This window comes from Nanorana parkeri, unplaced genomic scaffold, assembly GCF_000935625.1.
Source record: "Nanorana parkeri isolate BGI_ZX_2015 unplaced genomic scaffold, ASM93562v1 scaffold1275, whole genome shotgun sequence".
Classification (NCBI taxonomy): domain Eukaryota; kingdom Metazoa; phylum Chordata; class Amphibia; order Anura; family Dicroglossidae; genus Nanorana; species Nanorana parkeri.
In genome coordinates this window covers 155,748-176,342 of record NW_017307543.1, presented here as the reverse complement: position 1 = coordinate 176,342, position 20,595 = coordinate 155,748, and the positions used below count along the sequence as shown (strand labels likewise).

The 20,595-nt window shown below is 43.6% G+C and overlaps 1 protein-coding gene across 1 annotated transcript in view; it reads left to right on the top strand.

Moving 5' to 3' along the window:
- The first annotated feature begins 5,157 nt into the window (after positions 1-5,157).
- The window catches only part of KCNK9 (potassium two pore domain channel subfamily K member 9), a 142,125-nt gene continuing 126,687 nt past the window's right edge, over positions 5,158-20,595 (top strand). The window contains exon 1 of the mRNA XM_018569018.1: positions 5,158-5,804. Coding sequence (XP_018424520.1) covers positions 5,225-5,804 — 580 coding nt within the window. The 5' untranslated portion in view covers positions 5,158-5,224. The remainder of the gene's footprint in view (positions 5,805-20,595) is intronic.

Genomic DNA, 20,595 nt, shown 5'->3' with positions numbered 1-20,595 from the left:
TTTTTTTAAAAATAAAATACTTTATTGTCATGTTTGTGAGGACGAGGCCCTTGTCCCCATCGGCACAGGGACAAGGTGCTTTTCCAGGGGTGATCCTGGAAAAGCACCCTCCCAGTGCCGAGGGCATGTGGCCTGGTGTGGGAGGGAGGGGGGGCCGCTCACTCATCCACCCCCTTTCTGGCCCTGCCAGGCCTATGCTCGGATCAAGGGTCTGGTATGGAATTTTAGGGGGGACCCATTTTTGGGGGTGGGGGTTCCTCCTTAAAAATCATACCAGACATTAAGGGCCTGATATGACTTTAAGGGGAACCCCACACACTTTTTTTTTGTTTTTTTTTTACATGGTGTTCCTCCTAAATATTCCTACCAGACTAAGGGTCTGGTATTGTTTGGGAGGGGGAACTGCACACTTTAAGAGTAATAAAAAAAAATGTAATTTCTTTTTCTTTAACCTCCTGCCGTCCGCCCGTTAAGAAAAAACGGACGGACGGCGGACTCGCATCAGCGGGTTGCCGTCTCCAGGCGGCATTTTTTTCCTGCTCGCGCGCACCCCCTAGCGTGCGCGCACCGGCAGGAAATACCCGCTCGTTTTTACAGCCGCTAACGGCTGTTTCACATACAACTGATCAGCGGCTCTATAGCCGCCTTATATATACTGTATATATATATAAATAAAAAAAGTTACAAAAAATAAAAGTCACAAATAAAAAAATTAAAACAACCCCCCCAAAAATGTTTAAGTCCCCCCTTCGTTTACGCACATATAAACGTAAATGTGCGTCAGATGTGTCAGCGTGCGAAAACGACAATTGCGCTACACATGTTACGTATCGCTGCGAACATTGGAGTGAGAGCAATCATTTTAGGGCCATCAATCACTGATAACACTAAACTGATGAGCTGTAAAAGCTTTTAAAGCGTCGCCTATGGCCAATTTTGGGTAATGTCGTTTTTTGAGGTTTCGCACGCGTGAGCAATTTTAAGGCTTGACATGTTTGGTGTCTTGTTCTGTAAATTTTCCTTAATATAGTAAAAAATTAAAACCGCAGTGGTGATTAAATACCACCAAAAGAAAGCTCTATCTGTCCCCAAAAAATGGTATAAAATGTATTTCAGTACAGCGTTGTATGACGGAATAAACGTCAATCAAAGTACCGCAGCGCTGAATACTGAAAAATGGCCTGGATGGGAAGGGGGTGTAACACCGCGGACTTCAAGTGGTTAAAAATGTCAGTTTTGCTGCAGCAGGTTCTATATATCGTACAGATCCGCCACTTCACAGGCAGGTTAAGCGGACCCCCAGGCACGACATTTGAAGGGATTTTTCATTTTTATTCTTACCCTTTTAGTGATGTTAAAATCACTGCTCCTTTAAAAAAGTTTTTTTTGTTTTGTTTTGTTTTTTTTCATTGATTCCTGTCCCCCAGGGCAGTACCCGGACCCCCATACACCTTTTATGGGCAATAACTTGCATATACGCCCTCTTAAAGAGGACAATCATTTTCGAAAGTTCGACCCCCATTCACTTGCATTAGGTTCGATTTCGTATTCGAACTTTTCGGCCGTTCGAATACGAAACGAACACAGGGGTGTTCAGCCAATCACTAATGGTCTTATCTCCCATTTGTAAATTGATCTCTGCCTGTAATCTGATCTCCCAAACAGAATGTGACCTCCTAGTCTGATGTCCAGTGTGTGACCTGATCTCTTGTGTGTGTGGTCTGATCCCCTGTAAGTAAGCTGATCTCCCCGGTGTGAAAAACAAGAAAAAGAGGAAGAAAAAACGACGAACTCCCCAGTGTGATAGCATGATCTGATCAGGGCCGTCCTTATAATGAGGCAGCCTGAGGTGGTTGCCTCAAACAGCATCTTATTGGGTCACATAGAGATGTGGGGGTACATCTGCCACCCTCTTTCCGGTCTGGGCATTCCAGGTTGCTAGCTCTTAGCAACCTGTGATGCTCTGCTTGACATCCCGCCCAGCTCACTGAAGTCACTGGTTGCCAGGAGCTTAGAGGGATGCTCTTGCTGGCGTCACACTCAGCTAATGACAACCACAGCCGTCATTGAGCAGGGCCGGACAGAAGTACCTTGCAGTCCTCCCACCCCCCAGGGAAAGTGCGCTGCCAAGCACCCCCCCATCCATAACATGCACTGCCAGCACCACCCCGCCTAAGGTGGCGAAAATTGTATGCCCCTGGATCTGATCCACTGTGGGTAGACTGATCTCTCCTGTGTAGTCTGATATCCTGTATGTGGTCTAGCCTCCTGTAGCAGTCTGATATCCCCTGTGTGTCCTGATTTCCTATGTGCAATCTGACTCTCACTGTGTAGTCTGATCTTCTGTGTGTTGTCCGTCTCCTCTGTATGGTTCAATCTTCTTTAGTAGTTTGACTTCCTCTGTGCGGTGTGAGCTCCCTCACCCCTATGTTGTCTCATCTCCAGTGTGTGATATTCATTTGTGTGTGATCGGATCTCAAGTTAGTAGTTTGAGCTCCATTGTATGGGCTGATACACCATTAAATGTAAGCCTTGTATGTACCTGAGTTTGGCTTGACATTTGCTTACTTCAATCCCTGTACAGCAGAGCTTAAATGGGAAAAGGTAAAAGCAGCACAAAGAGCCAGTCAGATGTGCTGCAGTGCTCATGTGCTAACAATGAGCACATTGATAGGAGGAGAAAGCACAATGATAGAAAGATGAGCTTATCAGTCTGCTGCTTTTCCTTTCCCTGTCTAATCACAGGTTGGGGAAGGGACAAGACGATAAGTGTTACTTAACTGCAGCAGAGAAAATTCAGGTCTCTTACCCTGCCAAGCTGCACAGTCTTAATCTCAGAACTGGATAGACAAAAATACAAATCTGCTGGCAGGTGAAACAGCTCCCATATATGTATTTCATCTGTGTATTTAGCTGTTTGTGTGGAGTGCAGTCTTTAGGACAAGTTCAGATAAATCCAGACAAACACAGGAAGAACATACAAATCCCATGCAATTAAAATCCAAGACCCCCGGTATCACAAGGCGGGAATAATAACCGCATAGCCGGTACGATCCTGAGATTTAACCCCTCACTGGCAGTCACCTCATTTGCAATACATCTTTTTTTCTTTCTTTTGTAGTTCGGGAAGTGCCAGCAAGGGGTTAATGCTCATGTTTGCAAGCGATTACAATTTTCCGTACGCCTGAGCCGCTGAGCGCGCCGCCAAGCCTGCGGCCAGCTCGGGTGCATATCGCACACACCAGACCGTGCCGCAGATCCCCAGCAACAGATGCATCCTCTACTCCCAGCCAACAGATGCACATATTAATCTCACACAGATTGCAAAGTCACAACCTCCCCTGTCCTAGTTTGAATTGCATCTTTTTTTTTTCCCCCTTTCTGTCTCCTCCAGCAGTCAGAGCAGGAGCAGTGATGTTCAGTTTGACATTGCCTCACCAGCTTCAAACAGTAGACCACGTGGTGCTGGCTTCCAGTGATTCCCTGAAGGATTAATATATTCTGTAGGAGTGGTCCCAGTAAGACACTGGGGGAGGAGAGTTGGAAGAGGAGAGAGCGAGGATGCAACAGAAGCTAGTGTAGAGTTGCAAGGGGTCTGATCGCACGGGGAGGAAATTAAAAGAAACAGAAAATGAACCAGGTTTTGGGTTTGTTGGCAACAAGGCAAAACACGGCAAGAAGAGTGCTTGAAGCCATATTGAGGGCATCAGAGCCCTCACCCATGGAATCCTTCTGAGATCACTTTCTGATCAGCCTCCCAGCACCTGTCAATCTTACAAAAAGAAATTAAGCAGTTGCAGAGCAAAGGAAGAGACCTGGTTGGGATGCAGTTACCTTAGATAGCTGGGTTCTTCAGTGATGCTGGTGATGCTTAGCTGCTGCTTGCCACCGGGATGACCAGGCTGTCTGGACACCACCCTGCTTTGGCTGCTGAGCTCTAGTCTCGCCTGGTCTTAATGCTCCCAGCCCAGAGAAACTGCAGCCTTGCTTTTGCTGTGTGCAAGAGGACAAAAAGTCAGACTGGATTGTGGCTATTTCCCAATGTAACCTAAGCAGAGGAGGGTTTCTTCATCGTTCACCCAGCTTTGAATTGCACCTTTTTCTACCTGAGCTGCGTGGTCCCCATCCCTACCGTGCAGGACTGTTAGCTGCTGATTAACGCTGGATTCTCTATACAAGTGGCTTCTGATCCCAGGAGGGATTTCTGACCTGACTCTAATTTTTAACCCGAGCACTTCGGGGTTTACCTGTATCTGTGCCTGCCTTCCTATCCACAACATACATTTAAATAATTGCAGGAGACGACTACTAAACTTTGGAGTTTGAGGAACCCTTGTGACATTGACGTTGACTTGCTGGTCCAAGGATGCCCAAGATAGGAGAAGCTTTGTATGGACTAGTCTCAGCCAAATGCTAAGTGCTGGCTTCGCTGTTTCATTCTAAAGGAAGCTTTTCTAATTCTTCTAATTTTCCTTCACCCATCTTCCAAGTCTTTATTTTAGCATGAGGCGCTTGGAGGCGACCTTTGATTTATCAATTCTGGATGCATCTTTTTGAAAGCCTCCTCCAATGGTTATGCTACACAGGGGCAAATGTTTGCTCATTGTACAATTTCACTTCTAATAAGACAGAAGGACGTGGTTTTAACCCAGGAAGCCTTGCAGCAGTTATCCGACGGGCCAGACTTTTGCACTGCTTCTTGTCTATGGATGCAAAGATGGAGAAGAGAGTGGACTGAAGGATTCAAAAGCTTTAACTCCTGGTTGTGGTTAGACTACAGGATCTGGTTATCCAGGAAAAAGAGGAAGACCCAAGGAGGCTTTGGTGGGTGAAGGTAAGCAAACAGGGAGGGGGGCGAGGGGGTATAGACTGGAACTGGTTGGTGGGGCAAGGTTTGAAGTCCAAGCTTGGAGAAGTTGTAGGGTGGACTTGGGTGGAGACATCCAAGCTTCTTCCTGGATAAAGACAAAAAAAGGCAAGTTGACTTGGTAGAGAACCATCGGAGGGAATTCGGTGGAGGACACTCAAGTCTTGGTCTTAAAGCCTTTGGGTCAACTTATTGTACAAGCAATGAGGGCACCTAAAGCTGGGTCTTGAAGCTTGAGGGTTGTGGGAGAAGCTGGAACAAATTGGCACCTAAAGTTCGTTCTTACTGGAGAAGGAAGGGAAGGTAGCAGCCAAAAAGGTGGTGTTGCTGAAGTCAAACCAGAAGGTGGTCTTGTTGATGGCACTGCGCACTGGCACGGCTTGGTTTGGGCAAGTCCTGCACAGAGCCTCCAGGCTGCAGGGTACCTGGTCCAGAAGATCCAGCAGCCTCCTCTGCCTCTCCTCATCCCAGGAACACGAGCAGGGAGTGGGGAGAGGTGACCACCAGCACTGCATCCACCACCATCACAGCCACCCAATCCACTCCCACTCTCCAGGTGCCCAACCCAGCCATTGCTGTCTGCAACTTCCCAGTGCCCTCTCCACCATCAGGACTGGGGGACATGATCCCCTCAGCAGCCGGTTGCTGGCGGCCATGAAGCGGCAGAACGTGCGGACCCTGTCCCTCATCATCTGCACGTTCACCTATCTGTTGGTGGGGGCCGCAGTCTTTGATGCCCTGGAGTCCGACTATGAGATGAGGGAGGAGGAGAAGCTCAAAGCCGAGGAGATCCGCCTGAAAGGAAAATACAATATCACCAGCGAGGACTACAGGCAGCTGGAGCTGGTCATCATGCAGTCCGAGCCCCACCGAGCTGGGGTTCAGTGGAAATTTGCTGGTTCCTTCTACTTTGCCATCACTGTCATCACCACTATAGGTAAGTGACCTTTTTGACTATGGTGGGGTTCCCGAGGTGGCAAGCTGGTTGCAAAAGTTGGGGTCACTCTTGAAGAACTGAGACACCCCAACCCAACCCGATGATTAGTTGTTGCTCTTCTCACGCATGACCAACTCTTGTGGATTGGGAAAAGCAGGTGACCTGTAGGTCTAAAGTTGCTGAAGAACTACAGGTCTAAACACATCTTTCGGTTATGCTTAGCCTTGTAGTTTTACAGCAGCCTAGAGTCTACTGAGAATTCTTGGAATAGAATTTGTCTATTGCATTGTGATTTCAAATGAACTGTGATATCCCTAGACAACATGCTTAGACTAGTGGTCCCACAGCAAGAATAGGCTGTTTTTACTTGCAGCAAACGCAATCCATAAGTTATTAGTGCATTGCTTGTTGCAATAATTGTAGTGCATACTGCCATCACCATTATAGGTACTGTAGCTGATCTTCTTGACTGTGGTGGGGTTGCTAAGGTGGCAATCTGGTCGCTAAAGATGGGGTCCCTATTAAAGAACTAAGACACCCCAACCCAAGAAGATGACTTCATGAGTTGTTGGACTTCTCAAGCTTGGCCGACTCTTGTTGATTGGGCAAAGCAGGGTAACCTGTAGGTCTAAAGTTGTTAAAAACCTACAGGGCTACCTATCTCTATGCTTAGTCTTGTAGTTCTACAAAAGACTTAGAATGATCCTAAACGTATTGTGAATCCTTGAAGTAACAGTTGTCTATTGCTGTGTGACCTAGAATGAGTTGGGCATGCTTAGAATTGTAGTCCCCCAGCAAGTGGAGGCTGCTACAACTTGCGGCAAACAGAGCCTGCCCCTGTCCATTACAGTTGTCTATTGCATTATCTGTTGCATTAGTTGTGTATACAACAAAACACTTGAAGCCAGTTCCATAGTGTAAAATTAAACATTGTGTAACCCTGGAGGAAACATAGTAAGATCTTACAGAAGAACAGCTGGTGTATTTTGCATTGCTGGACAATTATTTACCATTAGCTTGTATGCTGAATGATTGCTTACACTTGTAGTTCAACAGCTGCTCCCTGTCTAGAGGACAGTATAAGCCTGTTGTAAATACAATGACTGCGTCTGTTAGAGAACATTATCTCTTGCTTACCACTGATTTCATTTTGTGTTAGTAATGTTGTGCACAAAGGGAAAGCTTAGGTTCTGCAGCAGCTAAGTTGCTGATGACTATACACAACTGTCTGAAAAAAAGATTATACTGTCGAATATGTCCTGGCCATTTCCTTCCAAAATTTGCACAGGGGTCATGCTTAAATTTGTAGTTCTTTCATAAATCAAGAATCTTACAGACCTGCTGCAGAGATGCTACTTTTACATTTATTACATCATTCCAGTTGCTGGCTGCAGGATTTATGGTGTAGAAAATCTACTTTTTTTGTTCAGAAGGCATGCTTGGACCTGTATTTCTCCAACACATTAACCCTTATGATCTAATACGCTTCTTATATTCCTTATAGTGTGTTCATGTTTGTATTATCTGTGTTAAGGAGGCTGTTAGATGTGTAGTTCTCCTGAAGGTGGAAAATGAAAAGCTTTAATAGGTCTACATCATGCACTGTATCACAGCAAATTATAATGTATTAATTTGTTATTAGAATATAAGCAACATGGATTTGTGTAGAATCTGTTCTCTTATATAACAATCATTTGGAACTTGTGATGAACTTTAGAAGTAGCAGCAATGGGTACAGGGGCTGGGCTTGTACTTGTAGTACTACTACAGCTGAGTGACAGGGATATTGTAAAGAGATCACACATCACTATAATGTTTTATTTTACATTTAACTACATTGTGTAGACAGGAATGGCAATTATATTTTTCAATAGCAGCCATGACCATTTATTCATTTTATGACATTATTAGCACATGTTTTAGCATCAAAAACTGGCATGCTTAGACTTGTAGCTCCCCAGCAGCTGTAGACCTTTTGGCACCTTTTCAATCAGAGTATGTCTTTCACTACACCACAATAACAGTTATCACCTGCATGTGATCTGGTTTAGCATTAACTCTAATGTGTACAAATTCTGCCTGAAGTCTTGCCCTAGACTGCCATAAAATGCTGCCTAAGCGATTCTTCACCGTGAAATTTTGTAACAACAGGCTGTACAGTTAGTCTGCTGTAATCTGGAAATGATGGATTTTATGATCCCCGTGTGCAAGTGTTTATTTTGTTTTTTAAAAATTCAATCTCAAAGTTAAACTCTGAAAATGTTTGATGGGGCCTGGTTATCCTTTTATTAGATTCTTAAAGGATCCGTCCAATTTTATTTCTATTTTTGGCAGATGCTGGAGAGTTAAATCACTGGATAATATCTTCTATATCTCAGGGACTCTCTTGGCGAGATCTCTGCGTGGAGTTACCGGGTATGCACAGCTGCTGTGCCCATTGTGAGTGGTTCCTAACATTCATGCATTGAGTTCCTGGGTCTTCGTACCTGCTGCTGTAGCTATTGTGAAGTGTTGCCACCATCCCTGCACTGAGTTCTATGGTCTGCACACTTGCTGTGCCCATTATGAGGTGCTGCCACCATACCTGCACTGAGTTCCATGGTCTGCACACCTGCTGTGCCCATTATGATGGACTCCTACCATCCTTAAGCAGAGTTTCCCGGTCTGTATAACTATTGTACCCATTATGAATGGTTCCCACCATCCCTGAGCTCCAGAGTTCCTGGTCCCTGAACCTGCTGTGCCCATTGTGAAAAGCTTCCCAACATCCCTTTGCTGTTCCTGGGTCTGACCACCAGCTGTGTCCATTATGAGGGGCTCCTACCCTCCCTAAGCAGAGTTTCCAGGTCTGAATACCTACTGTACACATTATGAGTGGTTCCCACCATCCCTGGGCTCCAAAGTTCCTGGGCCCTGAACTTGGTGTGCCCATTGTGAAGGGCTACCATCATTCCACTATCCCTCAGCTGGGTTCCCGGGTTTGTACACCTGCTGTGCCCATTATTATTTGTTTATTTATAATATGCAAAATGTAATAGGAGGAGCTAGAACACACAAAGGTGGAAGGGGACACCTTAAACTTCCAGGAAGATGGGAACAGAGTCTAATATCAGAAATATCTTAGTATTAGAGTATCCAAGACTTATAAGAAGACAGGGATTGATTTGACCCAATAACATCTCATATAACCACAACGTCTCTTTTTGGTGGACTGACCCAGGACTGGACTGAAAAAATTCCACCAAAAATAATATTTGGATATGCAGCCACTCACTAATTATATTACTAAGGGATTCAGTATTTGCAAATATACATAGTTACATAGTATTTGAGGTTCAATAAAGACATTAGTCCATCAAGTCCAACCTATTAGGATCTCATTCTAGGAGTACCTGTACCCCTGTATATTATGGTCCCCTTGGGTTTAGCAACCAGGAGATCTCACTCTCGGAGTATCTAAGACATACAAGAAGCTAGAGGCTGACAAGAGGTTGACTTCACCGATATCTAAAATATAACCTTTAGGTAGACTGGACCATTATACATAGGAATCATACAAACCATCAAAAATGAAATTTTAAAGCATCATCATCAAGTAAACGTAAAACACTGAACTGGGTTGCACTAGTTGTATACACAGAAGAAGGTAATATTAACCTGACTAAGTGACCACATTGAATAATTATTTGCGGTATGCAGTCAGTGATTGCTGACCAGATCATCCATTTATCTTCCTGCTATTGTGTCAGATTTAAGTAGATGGAGTGGAAACCCATTGATTTTTCACTGCTGGTTACTTAGCAATGGCAGCGTAAATGTTAAAATGAATTGTAATTTCTGTATGATTGCAGCATGCTCTGCAAAACTTCGATCTTGTGTGTATGCAACTAGTGCAACCCAGTTCAGTGTTTTACGTTTACTTGATGATGATGCTTTAAAATTTCATTTTTGATGGTTTGTATGATTCCTATGTATAATGGTCCAGTCTACCTAAAGGTTATATTTTAGATATCGGTGAAGTCAACCTCTTGTCAGCCTCTAGCTTCTTGTATGTCTTAGATACTCTGAGAGTGAGATCTCCTGGTTGCTAAACCCAACTCTGTTCATGTCCACTTGGAGTTTTGGGTGCTCCTGCTCACTTTTCTGCATTTAGGCTCCTCCTGGTACATTCTCCATAATATAAAATAAATTAAAAAATCCAGCATGGATGGTGGACCACTAAAGAATGGACACAGCAGTTGTGCAGACCCGAGAATTAGGTTCATGGATGGTGGGAACCCCTCGTAATGGGCACATCAGGTGGGCAGGCCAGGGAACTCAGCATAGGAAGGGTGGGAACCTCTCATAAAGGGCATGGCAGGTATGCAGACCATCAAACTTAGTGCAGGGATGGTGGTTGCCCCTCACAATGAGGACAGCAGCTGTTTAGACCTGGGAACTCACCCCTAGGATGGTGAGAAGCGCTCATAATATGTACAGCAGGTATACAGACCCAGGAACTTAGCACAGGGATGCTGGGAGCCCCTCTTAATGGGCACATCTGCTGTACAGACCTGGGAACTCAGCACAGGGATGGTGGGAACCCATCATAAAGAGCACAGCAGTTGTCCAGACCCGGTACCTTAGCACTGGGATGGTTGAAAGCCATCATAAAGAGTACAGTAGATGTACAGACCCAGGAACTCAGCACAGGGATGGTGGAAAACCATCATAAAGAGCACAGCAGTTGTCCAGACCCGGTACCTTAGCACTGGCATGGTTGAAAGCCATCATAAAGAGCACATTAGGTGTGCAGACCCGGGAACTGATCAGTTAAGTCCCTGAGAGAAAGAGGAGGTTGTGTGTGTGTGTGTGTGTGTGTGTGTGTGTGGGGCTTCATTCTCTGGCATGTACCAAACACCGTAATAAATATCAGTTTTGGGAAGCTATTTTGGGTCTGTGCCTTCGAAGGAGTGTCAGCTGGTCCCTATATAGCTCACTTTGTGATCTCTTTTGTAATGTAGATGGATTGTTGCTCAGGTAATCCATATCACAGTGGTCAGATTTGTGTGTGTTGATCTTCCAAGCAGACCGTTCACCTGGGGATTTGTCATTTTCCAAGAAAGCATTATTAGCAAGTTGTTGTTTTTTTTTGCATCAAAAAATGTAGTGCATAGACTTGTAGTTCCCCAGCGGCTATAGACCTTTTGTCCTATTACAATCAGAGTATTCCTTTTCCTACAGCACAGTAACAGTTATCATCTGCGTTATCTGCGATCTGGTTTAGCATTAACTCTGATGTGTACAAGTCTTGCTCTAGACAGCCATAAAATGCTGCCTCGCTGGGAACTCAGGAGATCCATATCATAGTGGTCAGATTTGTATGTGTGTCGATCTTTTAACCGGAACATTAACCAGGAGACTTGTCATATTCCAAGCTGGCATTGATTTCCCTCCTGTGCTGAAGTGCTGGACAGCTCCATCAGTGGAGGAGGCAATGCTACTCATATCCTAGAGACCGAATCAGGCAACACGCCTATTGCCTCATTGCCTGCAGATAGCAGATGTTACAGTCTTGCCTCCCATGTCATAGTGGCTGCTTGTACACTATTCAAATCCTGAATGAAGGAAGATAACACTGTAGTGGACTCCCTTAAACAATTTGGCAATAACAATATATACTGTATATATTGAAATAAATTCAAGTTGCCATTCCCATAGCATTTTATGAGCAGTCCTTATAATTTTACCCACTAAACCCAATGACTAAACTTTAACATTTTAATTTCAAAAGTTGTGCCAGGATCGCTTCTGTTGTAAAGCCGACAGTCGGCTCTACAAGTTTAAACAGAGTCCCGTCGGCAAAGGTCACCGGGAGTCTGTTTAAACAGCCAGTCACGAAGGGGTTAAATCATTTCAAATATGCAGCATTTATCAAAATAAAAACCCGGTGATCCAGCCCTGAAGGCCTTTGTTCAAGCACTTCCTGTTATGGAATGTTCTGTCTCTGTTTCCCAGTTGTGCTCCTATGTTGTCACCCTGTCACATGCACCCCTAGGGGAAACTAAAACAGTCATGCTGACACACTTTGCTGGGTTTTGGCTCATTGTTGACACTATCTGAAGCAATGATTTGCAGCTGTTGCTGGAGTGAGTGCCTGTAGATAGGAAGTGAATGAAAGAGACTAGGAAAGATCAGCAGCAGTGAGGAAAAAGGATGAAAAAAATGTGAAATAAATATGTTATAGAAAGCAAAATCTTAGTAAATTAAATGTCACCCAATTAAGGTTTGGATCTACTTCAGACTTTGTATTGGAAAGTTGTATGGTGTTGACAGCTGTACATTGAATAGATTTTTATGACGTATATGTAACAATAATTTGGACACATACACAGCAGAAACTATATCAAATCAGTGAACTGCTTCACAATGAAGATACAGCACATGATGTGCGGGAAACAACAGCGACCAATCAGTAAAAAGCTTTTATTAGCAGGCCCATTTAACTGATTTCTGATTGGACAATGGATTACTGCATATTGTGTATTATGTATAATCCCTAATAACTGCTTATCTACGACTCTGCCTCTGAAATTATATCAGAGGTTTAACATATAAATTACGATACAAGTTTAAATATATATATATACATTTCTGGACTCGTATGTGTAACCAAGGCACTATCTACGTCACAATGTAAACATTTCATTGCCAGATTTATACGGAGAGGGCCCAGGGATCACAGATAATTGTGTGCAGATTGCTAGTGCAGCATATAGAGTGCGGAGTTAGGTCGTACTCTGCTATCGTTCTTAGAACTCCTGCATGAAATCTGTCATCTTTACACAGATATCTCGGCATATACATCCTAATAGACGAGTATCTTCCTTCTTTGGTAACTTCTTCCCTCAATCCCTCTTTCTCCCTTCTTTTTCTCCCCATATTCCTTCCTCTTTTTCTGTGTCTGCTTTTTGTTATCTCTGTCCCTTCTCTCCTTAGTTCTCTTTCGCCTTATTTCTGTCTTTTTCTCTCTCTCATTTTTCTATGCCCCTTTCTCTCTCTACTATAAAGGGATAGGGGGTGGGTCCAGGAATATTATCAGGGAAAGGGATACTATAAAGGGATAGGGGGTGAGTCCAGCGATATTATCAGGTAATGGGATAATATAATAGCATAGGGGGTGAGTCCAGGAATATTCTCATTGTAAGAGATAATATAAAGGGATAAGGGATGAGTCCAGGAATATTCTCATAGTAAAGGATAATATAAAGGAATAGGGGGTGAGTCCAGGAATATTATCAGGGAAAGAGATGATATAAAGGGATAGTTGTGAGTCCGGGAATATTCTCATAGTAAGGGATAATATAAAGGAATAGGGGTTGAGTCCAGGGATATTCTCATAGTAAGAGATACTGTGAAGGGATAGGGCGTTGGGTCCAGGAATATTATCAGGAAAAGAGATTATATAAGGGATAGGGGGTGAGTCCGGGAATATTCTAACAGTAAAGCATAATATAAAGGAATAGGGGTGTCCATGATAATATTGCAATTTTCATGTTCAGCTCCTCTTCTTTGGAGTTATTCTCTTCTTCTCTCACCTTATTTCTATCTCCCTTTCTCATTTCTTTCTCTATCACTCTCTCCATGTCTCTGTTCCTCTCTTTCCCTTCTCTCTCTTTCTTCCTCTCTCTCTCTCTCCCCCTTTCTCTCTCTCTCTCTCTCTCCTTTTCTTCTGTCTCTTTCCATCTCTCTCTTTTTGCAGAAGATCTGTTTGATCAATTTTCCATGACTACATAAGGGGAGTTTATTAAAACTGGAGCAGAGGAAATCTGGAGCAGCCGTGCATGGCAACCAATCAGCTTCTCTATTCAGTTTGTTCAGTTAAGATTTGAAAATGAAAGAGAGAAGCTGATTGGTTGCCATGCACAGCTGCTCCAGTTTTTCTCTGCTCCAGTTTTGATAAATTCCCTTCCATGACTCTGTACATTTGCACAGGAGCGAGGTGTTACGCAGTGTTCAGGCAGTCTACCAGATCAGCAACTTTCATTATATTCTGGATGCATTCAGAATATCTTAGAGCTGGAAGATTATCCTTGGAGATGATGTGGTGCCTGGATGCAGCTTCCACTTTAAAACTGACCTTTGAATCCACATGCATGGACAAGGGGAAATGGACTGTGTTTCTAAAACCTGGATCTCTAACTGCTCGACTGCTCTGAAATGTGCTCTCACTGTGATGGAATGGTTCAAAGGGCTTTGAGCATCTCCTCATTAAACTCCTTCATGACTAAAGGAACATTTGTGACCTTAGCCAATCTGGTGAGAAGATTCTAGCTTGGCCAATGTGACTGAAAAAGTTCTTCTTAGTGATTGATAAGGGAAGACAGAGGAACTTGTTTATGTGTTCTATTCTGTCAGGTGGTCACTGTCTAAGAACAATGATCTCTATTGAAGTGTGTGCGTGTAGGGTCCATCCATTGTCAGGTCTGTGTTCTAACACTGAAAGGCCTACTTCATTGAAGGAGATCTAAAATTAATGGACCTTACACTTCAAGTTTACCCTTGAACTGTTACTTTGTTGAACAGAAGGCATTATAAGGTGACACACTGTAGGGCTATGCTGATACACATTCTCACAAAGTCAGACATTCCATGGGCTTAGGCACTCCTCCCCCATGTATTCTGTTTCCTAAAAATCCAACATGTTTCATGGATCCCCCTTCATGAGGTCTTAGTACTGTTTAATGAAGGGTGTACTAGACTGATAACAAGGGAAGGATCACGAGTAGTAATTGACATGGTTGCTCAAGGGGGCAATTAAGTAACTGGTGTTGGTGACCTGGTGTGGCTTTGGTGTCACTCACCCAGTCATGTGACAGTGTCCAGGCTTAATGATTGGCCTGAGACACAGGGCACAGGGAAAGTGATCACATGCCTTCCTATACCTATAAATACCAGGATTTGTTGCCAGCTGCTGCAGGGGGAAAAGCCACTGGGGAGCACTGGTATGGTAAGCATGGGAGGTCAGGGGGGAGGGATGTCCTTTGCAGAACTATTGTCATTTTGCATAGGCATATGTATTTTTTACTTATTTCTTGGTGAGCTTTGTGCATTTCATCAGATCTGTGCAGTTATCTAGTGTGAAACACAGAGCTTCGTGATATAAAGACCGGTCACTGCTGCTATCTTTTCTTGTGCATGGTGAGTGGTCTTGTCTCTGCCCCCTCCTGTAGTTTTCTGAGGTGGGTGTGGTCTGCTGGGTCACTCCCACAACTACAGGTTATGTACAGCACAGTGATGATAAAAACTGTGCTCCAACACCTTTTCAGCTTGAAGAAACCTATATACAATGAGGCATAATGACAAACCTAGGGAAAACAGTTTTTGGGTATACATACCCTTATAAGCTCTTTACATTTGCATATATACTGTATATATGAAAAGGTGATAATTTTCCTTTAAGGGGGTTAACCATTAATAATCAACTTTCACTTTGTACAATTGCATTCCGGTGGCGAGTTAGGTATTTAGCCGCCACCGCCTTCCAGCAAGAGGAAGCACTGTGTATTTGTTTTCCTCGCTGGAAATCCCCTGGCTGTATAATTTGTTGTAGTTTCACCTATTCTCTTATGAGCTCGAAGTGTGACACTTGCGAAAAGGCGCTTTAAGAAGTGTTACTCGCTCGCTTAAAAAAAAAAAAAAAAAATGTATTATATTCCTGAGCACAAGCTCGCTGCACGAGCTGCTCGCTGTAGTCCAACAATTCCAGGAATCTGTTAACCTCTTCTGCAATTAAAACGCGTTTCAACCTCGCCATTCCAGCCGAGGAGAACGCATTAATTGGACGAGTTACAAGTGAATTCCAGCTCGTGGAGTGCCAACGGGGGATGGGCGATGCTGCTTCTGTGAACGTCTCTGTGCGCCTATCCCCTTTCTGTCATTCCCCTTGGCTTTGCCCATGTCGGCCTTCAATCCGTTACATAATCTACCAGACCTGCAGGGTTGATGTCATTTTCTCTTGTGGTTTTCGTTTTTCTCGGCTTCCTCTAAAATCCATATGTTGATTCCTTATGGCATATACTGGCTCGGTACAAATGGCATGCTTTAATAAATTATTAAGGACGCACACGGACACGCTGGTATTAATAATTGCAAATAAATCCATCGCAAACACAACAGGATATGCAAGGTAGGTGTGACGGACTTCCTAGTACCCCGACTGGATACCTACGTCAGACATCAGCTTCCTCTCCACTGGAACCCGAATTCCAGTGTCCTCAGCCCAAACCTGCCTAATTATTGGCCAGAACCAATATATTAGGACAGAAAGCTAAACCCCTCAATCATCAGACAACACCAATGTTGAGGTGGAAATCAAGAACTGTTTTATTGAAGAAAGCACACAGAGTTTATACCTCACAGAATCAGATAGGAGTGCAGTGTGTCCCCTCCCCCAGACAGCCAGGTGCCGCATTGGAATCCCTTAAGCACAAACACTAATTGAACTTAATGAATGTCCTTAATCAGATCATCCTAAACAATGGTCCCTCCAGACAGCCTGCTGCCTATACTGAACACAGGGTCACTTACATGTCATGTCAGGGGAAACATGCAGTATTGTCACTCCCCACATGAACCTAGTAGAATGGTTCCATGTAACCCCAAGAGGTCTGAGGGGGGTCTCCATAGTTCTAGGTCCATAGTCAGTAGGAAGGAGGCTCCTCCAGCAGCCCCAGTGACGGTTCAGTCCGTCACAGTAGATACTCAAACATTGGTTATAGAGGTAATGGCATAGCAACAAAGAATCTGAAAAGTGTGCCCCTTAACCCTTCTGTGCATTTTTTGCACACATGTTAAAATACACATTTTTAGGATTGATTAAAGCCCCTCAAAATGATATATTTTCTGGATAAGCTCACAAAACAAACAGAAAGTGCTCTACCTCCTTCCTTTCACAGAACACCAGTGCACAGCCAAGGCCTTTGCCATCCTTTTGTCATATCTCACCAACCATTCAGTCTCTCCCTCCTCTGACTTCAAATTGCTCAAAGAATACGATTCAAAATATTAACAACCACTTACAAAGCCATCTACAACTCTGACCCCGGTTATATCTCCAACCTCATCTCAAAGTATTATCCTAACTGTCCTCTCCGCTCCTCCCAAGACCTCCTGCGATCTATCTCCCTCATCAACTCCTCCCATGCTCAACTCCAGGACTTCTCTAGAGTCTCAACTCTGCCCCCGGCTATATCTCCAACCTCGTCTCAAAGTATCACCCTAACCATCCTCTCCTGCTCTCTAGCTCCCTCATCAACTCCTCCCATACTCGCCTCCAGGACTTCTTCAGAGCCTATCCATTGTCTGGAATGCCCTACCCCAATCTCTCTGGCTATCTCCTACTCTGTCTGTCTTTAGGTGATCCCTGAATCAGCCTATCCTACCTAACAGCTGAACTTTTTCAAGCAACTCATTCCCACACAGCTACCACCTTTTTTATCACTTGCTCCTCCCTTTTAGATTGTAAGGGTCATCTTTTTTGGATTGTATTGTAACTGTAAAGTCTTCCTTAAATTGTAAAGTGCTGCACAATAATGAATAATAATAATAAAAAATAAAACAATAGAATACATTGTTTGCACAGGATTCTGGATCCAGTTAAAATTTTCTTTATTCATACAAGGCACTAAACCAGACATAGCAGTACCGCTAACATGTTTCAGCCAAAAGGGGCCTTAGTTATAGCTAATGATTAAAGCCTCTTTTGGCTGAAACATGTTAAATGGACTGCTATGTCTGGTTTTATGCCTTGTATGAATAAAGAAGATTTTTAACTGGATCCAGAAATGTGTGCAAATACTTTATTCTACTGTATATATTTTCTAAAAACAGAGACAGTATAAAGTCATAGGGTGGCAGTTGCATTTTGTTTTATGCCCTGCAATATGAGCAAACTCAACCTTTCTGTAAAAATGCAGTTGCATTCAGATTATTTTTTGTGCACAGAAACACAATATAATACCCACTTGTTTGGTAAAATATAACAGATGAGGTTGCGTTGAGTAAATAGATACTTAACATCAAGCATCGGAATTGTGGTCACCCATGAAACAGCAAATCAAATTGTCCATAGGGGACGCTTTAAAAGTCTTTACAGGTCATCAATTTAGAGTTAAAGGAGAACTATGAGGTGATTGATTTTCACTCATCCTCATAGTTCTAGCCGACCTGTGACAATAAAACTGTCACAGGTGGGCTCAGTAGATCGGGAGGTGAGGGAACACATACCGTCGCTCGCTCACTCCTCGAACCTGTCACGGCTCTCTGCCCTGACAGGGAAGGGACTGGACTCCACCCTCCCCGCTCCGATCCGCCAGCGCTGACTGGCAGAACGGACGGGGAGGGGTCGGGTACAGCTGGCTCTGCCTCTAGATAGGCAGAGCCAGCTGTCACTCAAGCAGCTGGGTGATTCCAGACATAATTGTCGGGATTCGCTTCAGCTTCGGCGTCTCAGTATACCGCGAGCTGTAGCTCGCGGTATACTGAGCTTAGGGTGACGGGAGGACGCTAGTTTGTGTCCTCCCGTTACCCTTAGGAGAACTATGGGGAAAAGCCCTAACCCCATAGTTCTCCTTTAATGTAAATATTGGCCTTCAAATTATTGGTCTCACTCCAGTGTGCATGGCAATGCCTAAAATGTATGGCGCAATTGTTGTTTTCATTTGTAGGAGTACCCGACACATGAGCTCGTATGGGGACCTATACACTTTTTTTTACACTTTATTATTTTTTTTTACAAATTACTTTTACTTTTACAATGTATATTGTACTTTGGGAATATACTGCCCTATATAATACATGATTGGAAGAACACAAATCTACGGTATAATATTGTCATTGCCAACCAGTCTATTGAAGAGAGTGTGGTGCTGAACGGACAGCTCCGTCCATAGTGGAGACCCTGCAGTGCCCCGAAGTACCAGAAATAGCTCTCTGGTTATGGTCATGTGATGTCCCTTTTTTAATCTTTATTCTTTCATTTCTGACTTCGATGCCTTCTTCCAGTTGGTCTAAAACACTGATTGTGACATTAGCCGGATGATAAAAAGCAATAACAATGAACATGACGCACCATTATTATGTAATAGATGCAGCTGAGCTGTACGGATCCTGTGCCAGCGTCTTTTATCATACAATGCCGATCAGAGTCCTGGAATTCTCCTATACACCACCTATAAACTCTTAGCATCTACATCAGGGGTAGGCAACCTCGGCTCTCCATCCAGCTTTGGTGGAACTACAAGTTCCATGAGGCATTGCAAGACTCTGACAGCCACACGCATGACTTCCAGGGGTAGAAGCATTTGTAGTTTCATAACCGCTGGAGTGCCAAGGTTGCCTTATCCAGGTATATGCTCTCATTCACACTGGAATCGGGCCGCACGTACAGCTCCGTGCTGCGTGCAGGGCAGTACCGAGCAGCTCCAGGGAAGGACAAGTGCTGCATGTGATTAGTACACAGCCCCCGTCCTTCTCTATGGGACTACACTGCCGTACGCCCCCCCCCCTACGCTCACCTCAAGTGCAGGTCCGTAGGGGTGCGTGTTTCCTGGCTTGGACGCAGACAGGATCCATCCTGTCAGCGTACGAGTACGGACACCTGCACGGAGCTGTACGTGAGGGCTGATTCCAGTGTGAATGAGGGCTTAATGTTAACTTTTTATTTGGTGACTGTTGTCCTTACTACTTGCACCAGGCAAGTCAAACATATGTATTGCGCAACTTGCAACCCTCTTGCTTTACGTCCTTTGGCCAACTGCTCTGTAGCACATAAAGACTTTCTTCGTTTTGTAGTTTAATATGTCTGTGTATTCTGGCTCGTTGTTGGCATTGATTTAGCAGGGTGCAGTTTTACTTTTCATTATTGTATTAGGTACCAAAGGGCCATAGTATTGTTTGGAATACAAAGAGGTTCTATTGAATTCTTCTGTGTGTTTTACCTTGGCCTCTATTTACTCAGCAAGTAGTGACAGTAAATAATAGTAACAGTCCACACAGGGATGGGGTATGGGGGTGTTGTCATTGTGCGTGTTGGGGAGTGTGTGGTGCTTGCTGGACAGTGACAGACCCCCTACCAATCTTCTGGAGTACTTAAGATAGCTGGCTTGTTTGGGAGACATAGATATAATTTATATAGAAGACTCTTCCTGGTGTAAATGCTGGTTGAGGATGATTCATCTGTGTGTGCTGGTGGGAGTTCATATCATTCATTTTATTTATTGGTCTCGTGCTGGTTAAATATTCCGTATAAACTGTTACTTATAGTGTTATATTGGAACTATTATTATGGCTACTGCTATTACTACTATAACTACTGATACTGCCACGAACACTGTTATTATTACTACGCTTACTACTGCTAGTACTTTAACTATGACTAATACTTCTACTCTTATTGCTTATATGCTTCTTCTGCTAGTACTATCTCTACTAGTGAAACTACTACAACTATTACTACCTCTACTAAAACTACTAATATTATTACTATATGTACTACTACTACTTCCATTACAACGAGTATTGCTACTAATACTGCTTCTTATACCATTACTTCTATTTTTATTACTTCTTCTACTACTACTACTACTTCTAATGCTATTAGTTCTACTGCTACTACTACTACTATTTTTATTACTTCTACTACTTTTCATACTATCAGTTCTACTGCTACTATATTTATTACTACTACTTCTTCTTCTACTACTACTGTTACCATTCTTACTCCTACTTCAATATTACTATTACCTCTACT